The 12,796-nt window shown below is 37.4% G+C and overlaps 1 protein-coding gene across 1 annotated transcript; it reads right to left on the reverse strand.

Moving 5' to 3' along the window:
• Positions 1–415: 415 nt before the first annotated feature.
• On the reverse strand, positions 416–11,271 carry LOC132280146 (serine/threonine-protein kinase VPS15). Its single transcript, XM_059782276.1, has 11 exons — positions 10,748–11,271; positions 9,895–10,017; positions 9,703–9,748; positions 9,453–9,613; positions 8,737–8,819; positions 6,273–6,378; positions 5,807–5,983; positions 2,551–5,718; positions 1,844–2,091; positions 1,659–1,758; positions 416–821 (listed from the first exon to the last, which is right to left on the reverse strand). The coding sequence occupies exons 1-11, from the start codon at positions 11,018–11,020 to the stop codon at positions 645–647; spliced, it is 4,662 nt and encodes a 1,553-aa protein (XP_059638259.1). The 5' UTR covers positions 11,021–11,271; the 3' UTR covers positions 416–644.
• Between the last annotated feature and the right edge of the window lie 1,525 nt (positions 11,272–12,796).

Here is a 12,796-nt window from a genome sequence, read left to right on the forward strand (position 1 = left end):
TTAAGAGTACAATCTGATTGAAAAAGTGATACTATTAAAGGGAAATATTAATGTATACCACCATGTAAGGCTTGTAAAAAATTAAACTCAACAGATCAACCAAATTTTGAGAAAGGTGGTCAAGTTTTCTTACCATTGGCCCAACTATGAGGGGACAAAGGTTTTTCAAATGAAAGATTTTCTACCAACTCCACCTATTCCTAATATAAGCCTCTGTTTTGGAAGCCCTCCTTGTACTAGAGGGATCATCAAGCACCATGATATGAGTATATCGGTCAGACAAACTATGACTTGGATGATTTCCACATTTAAATAATTTCTAAATATGCGACTATAACAGACAAACCATGTTACCTAGAGGCATCACCCCAATTGAAATTGCACGTGCAAATGCAAAATCATAGAGAACTCATAATGGAAATAAAGTAAAATTTGACATTCAAACAATATAAAATCTTATTTATCCCAGTATGCTTACTGTACAAATCAGGCACGGTGATGTATTAGAAACTATGACGGTGGTTAGAAAGTTGAATTCATTATCTGGGTGGGAATTTCCCCTTCTACTCTTACTGTATAATTTACAATTTTAACTAGCATTGACACTACATATGTACAGTAAATCACTAGTATGCTTAGGTCCTTTACTTCCAAACCTTGATAGCGCCATCTCTCCCACTGGATATCAGAAGTCTCTGGTTCAATTTGACAGAAGCCAAAGAAAGGACGGAGTCACGGTGACAACCAGCAGAATCAGTGGCAGCAGCTGCAAGGACTGACTTTGTGGTCAACTTGTTTGCTAGAGGCCGTCTCCTTGTCTCCTGTTAAACAGAAGGGGAACACTTTAATTTCAGTCCTACATACTCTAATCCCATGGGGTCCAGCAAATTACAAGATTTTCAGTTACCAGATAAAAAGATACATATGATAAAATTTCAGGGAAAAAGAAGAAAGAGTGACCGTTTCAGAGCTCTTATCAGAAAATCACTTAGTTAAAAGTACAAAATGTCAGTTTCAAAGTTCATATAAGAAATCACTAGGGTCAAAAGAACAAATTAGAGTTGATGGAATTCTACATAGAAAAGGAATTTCTTGTCAATTGTGCTTTGGAGTAATGAATCTAATCCATGATTTTCTGGACCAATAACTTCTTGAATATAGAAAATCAAAATAGAAAAGAGAGCATGGATTATGAGACGACTGATCTCTAGTTGGGCTATAGTGCATGACAACCTACTTTTCCATTAAATATAAAAAGAGAAAAAAGAAAATCTACCACTGCAGCAAGTTCTCTGACCAAAAACTTATTATTCAGACACCAGGTCCACTTTTATGCAACAACTCTTTGATTACAAACATCTATGCACCAGGCATAAAATAAAAAGAAACAAGGGTGAAAAAGAAAAAGGAAAAAGGCAAAGTCCCTTGACCAATTACCAAAAGTATAGTTGAATATGCCCAAATTATTTAATGCAATTTTACTCATTTATTTTGGCAGAAAACTCAGATTGAAATACACCCACTTCCCAAAGTAATTTCATCAGTTTTGGACTCTCCGTTGTTTTGTAACCTACTAAATACAAAATGTCCTACCATCTTACCATCCCACCATCAGCAGAAAGAAAAAATTAAGAAATCCTTTAAAATATTTGAAATACCTGGACAACTTGCACTCCAAAACTAGATTTTGTTTCATAGAAATCATCATTTCCAACTCCTTTAATAGATGGCCCACAAATACAGTAACTTCGGTCAGGTCTGCAGTACGGAAAAACCAGGGTTGATTAGATAAAAGAATGATCATAAGAGAACCAAATGAGCAGAAAGGGAGAAAAACCAAAACCTGCAGTGGTCCCAGCGACGTATCTTCAAGTCGGTACCACCAGTCAACAGATCTCCCCCAGGTAAGGGGAGCAATGAACGGATACCAGGAAGACGGGAAGGAGGTTCATTCAGCTCATCAACTCTGTACTTAGGGTTGACATTCTGTCTTAGATCTGGTTTAGAATTTGCCTTTCTGGATGATCTGGCCAAGGCCCAAGGCAGGTCAGAGGATTCAGCATCACTATCATTATTTGCCACCCTAAAAACCTGCAAACAATATAATACAATGCAAGAATGAATCATCCAGGTAGAAATCTGTATGAACTAATTAAAGACTATTAATAACACAAAGACCTCGTCTTAAATATTTTGAATCACTTAATAGAGTTTATTTCATAAATTACACAACTCGTCCTCATCACTGGCTCACTCAAGACAAGAAGTGTTCTGAATTAATAAATTATTAATCATTTGTCTATTCCCTATTTAAGTATCTCTATAGTCAACAACTTGATACATTATTTTTAAAATCAATAATACAGCCTGTTGCTAAAAAAGCAGGCATTCACTTCATACTGGGTCATCATTGGCCATCATTGTGCATTTCCAGGCCATATCAGATGGCTCTACCCCATTTTATCACCTTATGGGATTATGATATTTCTAGTTTATCAAATGTTATCAATATTGACTTTCTATGAACAATAACCAAAAACATCCACGTACCTGGTGGCAGCTCCCGTTTTCTGCATTCCAAAGAGAAACTTCATTACAACCTGCTGCAACGTAAACAAGGGGCCGTGCTGTAGTGGAAACAGAGTTATTCTGAGGAGGAACAAAAAGACACATTTTCTCTATCGGGCATACAGCAGAATACTGCCATGAATTAACAGGTACAAGGAATCTTAGATCCCAAAGAGTCAGCACACCCCTTGAAGAACCAGAAACAAACCAATTCCCACAAGGGCCAGTTACCAGAGAAGACACATAGCCCTCCTCGGGAGTTACTTTCGAATTCCACGAATTTGAATTTGTTCTGATATCCCAGAGATGGATCCCACAATTTTTGGTGCTGTACATAATCATCTGATTGGCAAAGCCATCCTCAGAGTAGTTCAAAAGGCTGAGTATGGCACCTTCTCCAACACTCTTCTTTTTTACATCAGCAATGCCTGAGTACTTCTCAACAACATTCCCAAGTCCTCTGGAAATGTAATCAACAGAAAAAATATGTATCATGCCGTCACAGTCTCCAATGATGACTTGAGCTGAGCCCTGGAGTGTCGCAATGCACAGTGCTCGGCTTCCCTCAAGAGAATAAGTTAGCCTTGACCTAAATGAGATATCCTTCTCCAGCTTTCTGGAATCCCACACCTTAACAGTGGAATCATCAGATGCACTCACAAAAAAGCTATGGTCTGTGGAAATGGCAATGTCATTAACAGCAGAACGGTGCTCCTGGAGGTGTGCAACCAACACCCCACGTGGCCTCCACCCTGAATCAAGAACCGATGCTCGTCCAAATGATGGCAATCCCGCTGCATCAGTTGGAGTGGAGGCATCTTCTGCTGTAATAGAACTTTTTGTTGTGCTTGACAATCCTAGGTCTTGAAACTTGTTGTTGATATATGCTGTTTGATCAGCTTCCCTGCCTTCTGCTTCATGTACCACCCTGTGAAACTGTTTAGAACCACTACTAATGCTAAATGAGTCGGACACCAGCTTAGGTGCTGGGACTGAACTAGCCATGCTAAAGGATTTATTTACGGGATCCATCCAAGGCATGGATGATGAACCAAATCCAAGAGAGTTCAAATGAGACGGAGAATCAGATGCAGCAGGAGCATTTGCCACTGCTCGTTTATCCACGCTAAAGTAGTACAAAGGTATGCCTTCAGATGATTTATCATAAATGAAGCTGTTCACACCACTAGCCTGTGGACACATCAATCCAGAGAACTGTAACTTTTCTGAGCCTAGAGGATCATGAATATCAAATGTGCTAGAAGCATTGCGCATAAAGGTTCCCATGGTACTCATCTTAGCATCCCCATCATCACGCTTAGCTAGATCCAGCTGTTGCATTGAATCAACAACAGATTTGTGACCCTGAAGATCATGTTGCTTGTCAGACCAGCCTTTTGTTGTTTTCAACTCCCCAGCTCCACTATGGTACAAGTCCAAAGGTTGCCATTGTTTGGACTGTGCTGATGAATTGTACCATATTTTCCTCTGTCTCTCTAACATATCTGAACTCCTGGCATTTTCTAGGACTTGGTAAAACACCTGTCTCGAGACCGGAGGCTTTAGACATGAAAGAAGAGCCTTTTCTGAAGCTAGAGACCCAGGTTGTCTGCGGAGAAAAGGACGTATAACTGGGACAAGGAACACATAAGAATCTACTGCACCTAAGCTCTCACTACTGGCTGCAATAAAGTTGACAACTGACCTCCTTACCCATTGACTGGGATAACATAACAACAGAAAAGCGCGCTCTATCATTTCAAGAAGTATCCTCTTCCGCAGAAAACCACTTTTGCACAGAAAGGCCAAGCAATCCAATGCATTTACAATTACAGCCTCTGATGCATCACTTAAAGCTTGCTCAATGTATGGTAAGAGATATTCCTCGACACTTCTTTGACCCACAAAGAAGCAGACGTAAACAATCTGCCCATAAAATACTGCCCTTAATTGCTCATCTCGATCATTTAGAAAAGCAGGGAGGATGGGCAATAAGAAGTCATTACTCTGTCTCTGGCCAAAAAACCAGCATAGGTTGCCAATATCCTGCAAGAGTGCCCTCCTGATATTTGGAGTTTGCTTTGGGCCCATTACAAGTTCTTGAATTACTTCAGCTATGGACTTCCTCAATTGTGCAAGCTGTGCATCATCGTTTACTCTCTGCAGCCGTCCGGGTGTCTCAGTGGATGAGACTGATGACTTCTGGTGCGAACTTAATTCATTGAGAACCCCTGCCTCACTCAAGCTTATTGAGTGAATTAGAAACCCATAAGCAGTTAATGCCAGTTTAGATATATTGCTGGCATAACATATCCTCACACTTTCTTCTGGATCATCAGGAAGCATGGAAAGCATTGGAATAATATACTCTGGAAAAATTTTCGCATCACTGGGAGGAAAATCTCGGACTAAAGGTAGAATGTCACACAAAGTTTCCAAGGCAGCACAACGCACAATTGCTGCTGGATCAGAAAGCATCGCAACAACATATGGAAGTACACGCTGCAATCGATCTTCATCATCAATATATAAGGAACAAGACTTCAGCAGAAGTACAGCACCCCTCCTCATATGAGGCAACTTAACATTGCGTATGCACGAACAAAGCAGTGAAGCAATCAGAACCATGCCTTCACAGCTCATAGTATCCTGAGGTAATGGTAGGAAAGGCATTCCAAAAGTGTCCGACTGATTGTCATAGTCAGACATCAAAGAATTTAATTCGTTCAACGTAATCCTTTTCATAAAGGGATGGTGATTTCTCTTGAATACATTGGAGATAGTTTGAAGTAGCTCGCCAGGAGATTGCATGCCACATTGTTTGCGCTTTTGAGAATATGCAGAATTGGCTACATCCTCCAGCATCGGCTTCACACGAGAATAGCGACTACTTCGTTTTACATCCCTGAGTAGAGTACTGATATCACCAAGAAGTTCAAGCCGATCGTGAATTAGACCCTTCTCTGCCTCTTCACTCTTTCTTGGTGAGCCCTTTGCCGGATTCAATCTCTTCTTTGTGTCCACATTATGTGACAAATGACCGCCTAAAGCATTTGAAGGTGTGCCTAGAGCAACACCAGTCTCCTCATTTGGCCTATTGTTCATCATTTGTTTAAGTATCTCCTGGAAAAGAGTCTGGCACATTAAAACCTACAACAGAAAAATAGGACAGCAAACAGTTAATGTACGAGTCAAAGCTAACCAATTCTTAAAAGATTAAAATATCAAAGTTCTTTACCCTTGTATCAGAATCAAGAGGATTCAGATAGGAATAATAATTGTGCAGAAATGGCGAGAAGTAGCACGGAAACACAATGCCAGCATAGCTCTGCAGGTAGTTTTCAGCAGAAAATCGTGACCCTGGATCCAACTGAATCATATGAAGAATCATCCTACGGATTCCTGAATCTGGAATCTGCACTCATAAAGCATGCTATTCAACAATGTAATCCATAAGCAAGAATAATAGTCAAGGACAAAAGCTGAAAATAAACTTAAAAGAAAAATTCTAGGAGAAATATCACATCAACAGCATTCATCTTCTAACGTCAACCTGCTCTGAGAATTGATAATAAAATTACCAGTATAGAGTGATTTCAAATTTTCAATCAAATCAAAGGTAATAGAAAAACATGAGGAGATCAAAATAATAATAATAATAAGGCTAAGGCAAAAAGGAATCAATATAGCATTAGAAAGAATACCTTCTCAAGATGTTGGCTAGGATCATACTGCCCTCTACGATAAGCAAGTAGCTGAGACAGTTCAAACAGTGGCTGACCCTCAAGGAAAAGCTCCGCAATTACACACCTGAAGCATTGACCAGATGAGTGCAGACAAATATATATATATATATATATATATATATATATATTTATACAAACAAACAAACACACATATATTATGTGTGTTAACAATGTCATGGGAGAAAGAAAAATGAATGGCTCTGGAAACCAAACCTCACATGATGCACCAATGACTTATTCACGCTTATTCCAGAATACTAAACAAAAATCCAGTGAGATGTAAAACACTATACCTCACACCAACACACCTCATCAATAAAGTAATATGGATTCAGCTGGATGAGAGATAGTAACAATAATTGTATCCCAAAACACTTGTTTCAGTTCCACATGGGCAGTTTCTAGATAACTCGGATGATATTTCAATGGAGAATTGATAAAATGGAACGTCGTTTGATTCTTGTGATATATTAATTCCACGGAAGTCAATGTAGTATAGTGGTTAGTATTCCCACATGTCACGAGGGCACTCGGTTTCAATCCTGGCCAACGGTGTTTATTATGTGTTTGAACACTGCCTATGTCATGCATAGTGTGTTTGTTATATTGTTATCCTTACACAAGATTTCCCAAAGTCTGAAAAAAGGAAGAAGGTTGCATTAGGTAGCTAACAATCAATGCATATCCTTTTGTTAGGCCAAAGGAATCAGCCACATACTTTATTGGTTAAAACAACTACGAAATAACATGTTCATAATTTGAGCTTATCAAACAAAACTAAAGATGTGGTAAGGAAAAAAGGAGGGGTGGAGATAAAATTAGAATTGAATATATTCATGGAACAGTTGGAGTACTCATTTGGAGATGAAATAAGAGAAAATTGAATTAAAAGGTTTGATCATGCGCAGCAAAAACCACTGAGACACTAACTGCATGTGGTCAACATTAAGGAATAGGAGATCCTTCGAGGGAGAGGAAAATCCTATTAGTGTGCTTAAATTCTCTACCCTTAACACTATATTTTTTTGGATATGGGGGAGAAATTGTAAATCTATAGGAGAAATAGACGACTTTTTGGATATTTTTTAGTGTTTGAGGACCCTATTTGGCCTTTGTGTAGTTCTAGGGATGCGCTCCCCTTTTGAGCGTTGTCTTTAATATCTTCTCTTTTTTTGTGGATAAGCAGCGCCGTCTATAATATCTTACTTATCAAAAAACAAAGCATTGAGGATCATGATAGGGAAGGCAAAGAGCAAAATGAACATAGTCGAGCTGATATGAAAATATATGAGTGTGCCTTTGAGTAGAATGACTAAATAGGAGTCATGTAGCCAATCCCAAATAGTTGGGACAAGGCTTTTTTGTTGTTGTTATTGAATTCCATCGAACTATTGGAATCAGTGGTGATACTGGATTTGGTGAGGCTAGGGTGCAACTTAGGCAGCCCAACCTGATTTTTCAGACTTGGACAATTATTTCTGTAGTTAAAGTTGGGCTTGAGCTGAAAATTTTCAACCCGGACTTGGTTAGGGTTGGGCTCGGTTTGAAGCCCGAAATTACACATGACTTTTATATATTTATAATTTAAAAAAATATATGTATAATTATAATCATGGTCAATCTTTTTTCTTTCAATTTCTTTTTTTTTTTAAATATTGATTTATTATATATTAATCCTTTGAAAAATAAATTTTGAGAATTTGTTTAGACTTTTTTATATATATTTACATTTAGTTTTGGACCAGCCTAAAGCTCAACCTGATTTTTCTAACCTAAGTTCAAAATTTTGAGCATCGGTTGAGCTTAGGTTGGGAAGCTTGGGTTGAAGGTCAGGTTGGGTTGGACTTGATTTGAAGGTTTTATGCCTTGGATTGAACATGAGTTGACCCTTAAACCCACCCGAGTTACACCCTTAGTAGAGACAAAAACATAAACATGGCAGTGCGCCAGTAGATTGGTGGTGGAAGGAGTGATGAAAATGTGATGATGTCAAATAACGTGGTAGTTTAGTGGTGGTAGGCAAAACATTGTTGTTCAAAATTTTTTTTCCTTTTTCGTTAGAGTTTATAAGGTGGAATTTTTTTTCTTTTTTTATAAGTAATTCCTTTTTTGTTACAGTATACATTGCAATTTTATTTGTCATAAGCATATAATAATTTAATCAAAAGTCTTGGCCAGGCTGCACTAAAATTCTTGACTTGCTGGAAGCGAAAGTAAAATATAGCATGTGGTTGGGTTGATGACTAAGATTCACTCATTTTAACAATATATACATACATTTTTTCCCCTATGTTGGTGTTCATATTAATACATTAATCAAGACACTCGTAATTTTGGGATCTCAACATCTCAGTTGACATCAACAATCATAAATAAAAATTTCCCTTTTTGGATAAGGATTTTCATGTCAAAAGATGCTCACCCTACAGCGAAGATGTCCATAGATGGTCTTAAAGGTGCATCTTGTGCAACTTGCATCTCACCACCTCCATGCTCATAGAATCTCTGAAAATCAATAAACCACTTACCTATTAGTTTTAATGATCATGATACTAGGAAAAATAAAAGTGTAATAATGTTGTTCACTGACAAAAATTATAAGCATGTGTAAATTGAGCAAATGAGATTTTCTCTTATTAGAGTCAATTAAATATTTATTTAATGACTTTAAAAATATATTTATTAAATAAACTACGATAAAAGTTAAAACAAATCCACACAACAGACAATAGATATTGTCCAAAACATCGTTTATTATTTATAAAGGCAACAAGTATAAATGTCTGACATATGTCCAGTATGGACTCCTCTGGAGAAGTATCTGTTCCACTTAGACCAAGTCCCCACACTGATGCAATTGTGGTCGTTAGAACTTATTGTATATTGGTAATTATTTCTCAATTAGTTGATTCACAATTAGCAATAAAATTCATCAAAATTTAGCTCAACTCAATGGTAAAAATTGAATTCATATTATTTATATTTTTTAGGTAAAGAATGCTTTGGAATTTGAAAGAGAGAATCTTTGATCAAACTCAATCAGTTCCAACACAAATTTAACATTTCGTTTAATAATTAAACCATTGCAACAGATAATAATCGGCAATCCAAAAATTTTAAGGTAAAATGGAACCAAACCTCAGGTGCAAGATAACAACGCCTTCTTCCTCCAGTGTCAAAGAAAAATGAGAAATCAGATGGATCGTCATGGGGAATATAAGTGGGTTTGAAGGATGCAAAATCAGCAAGGTAAAGCCAATTCCAAGAAGTCACAAGCACATTCTCACACTTAATATCACCTGCAACATTTCATGCAATTCTTTTTCACAAAAATCAACATGGTACTGCACGATGATGATAACCTAATGCCCTAAATCAGTAAACTCACCATGACAAACTCCATTCTCGTGGCTCTGTTTCACCGCATAGAGCAACTGCACACCCAACAGATGATGAAATGCTTTGTCAAACTATACTAACCCAAAATCTAATACTCACACATGCGCAAGCTCGCACACACGTAATAATGCACACAAGTACACTCATGGGCGCACACAGAGAGAGGGAGGGAGAGAGAGACCTGAAAAGCCAACCATTTCTTTTCAACAAGACTTAGGAAAGGCCGGGTACTCAATCTATCGTGAAGATTATTGAAGAAGTATTGCCTCAAGAGATAAGCTGCTTTATCTGTTTCAAGCCAAAACTGCAAAGATATACATTGTGAGAATTCTTCTTTCTTCTTCTTTTGGTAAGTAAGTTACTCAGGCAAACACCAAGTATTGTCTCTAAGAGGACTTGAGCCTTCAACCTTCCATTTGCAAGGAGGAATACATACCACTCGAGCTGAAGACTCAATACTACAAGAGAATATTCAAGAACTATCCTTCGGAAATAAGAAAATAAAATAACACAATTGAGTAATTATGATCCACTTTTATTCAGACAGATATCATTTTAATGCAGAGATAATGTTGGAAAGAAAATAAACCTCTCACTTTAGATGTTATATATTTATTTCATTGGGACCTAGAGACAAAAACACTCCACTAAACTGAACTAATTCAATGAATTTTTCAGTCAGTCAAGGAGGGTTTTCTTAAATTCTAATTTAATTTTTCCTTTTGTCTCATTGCTGAGATAAGTAAAGCTCGTAAACGAAAAGGGAATTAAAATTTTTGAAGCTCATGTTATTGATTTGGTTTCATTATAATCAATTATAACAGATGCATCAATTGTAATGGCTTTATTTTCTTCAATTTCCTTGTTTTTCCTACTTTTTCTCGTAAACCAACAGAGCATAGCAGATAACAATTGTCACTGAAATGCGAATCCAAACTCCAAGCGTTTTCTCATGAACCAAACAAACAAAATCGGATTTACGGATAATTACGACTATTACCACAGATTGAATATATAGAGTTGTGAATTGCGACCTGGAATGGCCAAACATGGGGATGATCAAGACCACGGAAGATCTCTCGTATTTGGGCGAGTCGACGCTCGTATTCCCGGAGATCAATCGAGTCGCCACGCTTGAAATAGACCTTCACGAGAACGAGTCCTTCGTCGTGCTTGCACTGAATCGATTTCAGAAATCGTCCTCGACCTAAAACCTCTTTGAGTACCAAATTGTAAGACGAAGGTAGGTCATGGAGGTAGTACTCGGTCGCCGAGGCTTGTGTTGTGCGAGCGATCTTGTTGCCCATACTCTTTCTCTCTCCCTCCCCCTCTCTCTATATGTATATGTTTCTCTCTCCTTCTCTCTCTATATATGTATATTTCTCTCTCCTTCTCTCTCTATAATACATGTGTTTCTCTCTCTCTACTCGGCGTTCTGTTTTCTCACATTCTTGTGATTTAGCTTTGCGGTTTTTCGCCCGCAAGGGGCGAAGAAGCCCAAGCAAAGCAAACCATCGACTCTCTCTGAAACAAAGGGTGTGTGAATTGGAGCCTTTGCTTTACGTATGAACTGGACTTGTGTACAATTTCGTCTTTACAGGTCGTTATGGTTGCCAATGGAATCGTGCCATGTCATTGAAATGGAGAGGCTTACCATACGCACAGTGGAGGACTCGGCATATGATGACTTCTGCTGTATTTTGCTCCTAATGTGTTTTTTTGTGTGTGTGTGTGTTTAGCAGGAGGGCTTAATTGTACTTTAGGGGCCCAAATGTTCAATATATAATTGGACATGGTTCGTAACATTTGGTTCTGGTAAAACCAGTATTGCTTTTTTACTTCTAAAAGCATCTCCAATTCTAAAATGTTAAATTTGGATATCAAATGTATATTTTGATAGTGTTATAGTGCCAAAATGTTATATTTTAGCAATTATGCTCTAATGATACATTTTATACAAAATGCTATTTTTTGATATAACTACTATTTTTTTTCAACTACCATTTACACCATTCATATTTGCATCGTTAATATTAGACACATTACAAGTCAAGTTGTAAACATTAGAAGGAAACTAAAATTAAACTTAATTACAAATAATCAAATATCTAAAATATCTAGTCAAAAAAGGACCAAAATATATATATGCGTGTGTATAAATTTATATATTTGATTATATTATTATATAAAAAAAAATTATATAATTTTTTTTTCCTTTTCAGAAATTTATATATATATTTGATTATATTATTACCAGCAAATCATTGCAGCCTCCCCAATCACCTCCATCTATATTCTCGTTCTCAACTCTAAGAACTTGCCCCTCTCTCTCTCTCTCTCTCTCTCTCTGCAACTGCAAACTACAAAATCTACAAGAATCAGAAGTTCAAAACCCATATATTTCAGTTTATCTATCTGTCTGCAAGAATCCAAGGTTGAAAACCTATTACCTATATTAAAACCCATATCGGCGTATCATTTCATATTGTTTAAAAAATAAAACCCATATCTTTCCGTTTCCATCGCCTGCTGTTCCAGTTCGGGTTCGCCGTTCGCAAGCTTCAGCTGTTGTCTCTCAACTCAGTCTACCAAGAAACATCAAGAAAGAAATTCACCGTCTTCATCAGAAGAATCCCAGGGATAGATCCAAACGGATCGTCGTCGAGGAAATTGCCAAAATTGGAAGCTTTTGCGCTGAAATGGACGAAGGAAGAGAGCAATTGAGGGCGAAGAAGTAGAGGTGAGAGAAGAAGAAAAAGTGGAGAAGCAGAGGGCACCGGTTTCTTCCATTGAAAAGAGAGATTTTGGCAGAGCAAGAGAGAGAGACGGCAGGCAACAAAAAAGGTAAATAGCTATTACTATTTGTTTTATTAGATTTGGCACAAAAAATAGCAAGGCAAATTTTGACAAGTGATATAACAAACCATTGGAAGGCTCAATTTTAACTCACCTGCTATATTTTGAATTGACAATCCATATAATAGGTGGGTTGGAAATGCTCTAACACAGGCAAAAAAGCAAAACACTCCCCTCAATTATCAAAAATCAACATTTTACTCCGCTAAACTATAAAAACAATCAAG

The sequence above is a fragment of the Cornus florida genome, unplaced genomic scaffold (assembly GCF_030987335.1).
Source record: "Cornus florida cultivar Cherokee Brave unplaced genomic scaffold, ASM3098733v1 CherokeeBrave_3.0.0_Hap2_Chr10, whole genome shotgun sequence".
Lineage (NCBI taxonomy): Eukaryota > Viridiplantae > Streptophyta > Magnoliopsida > Cornales > Cornaceae > Cornus > Cornus florida.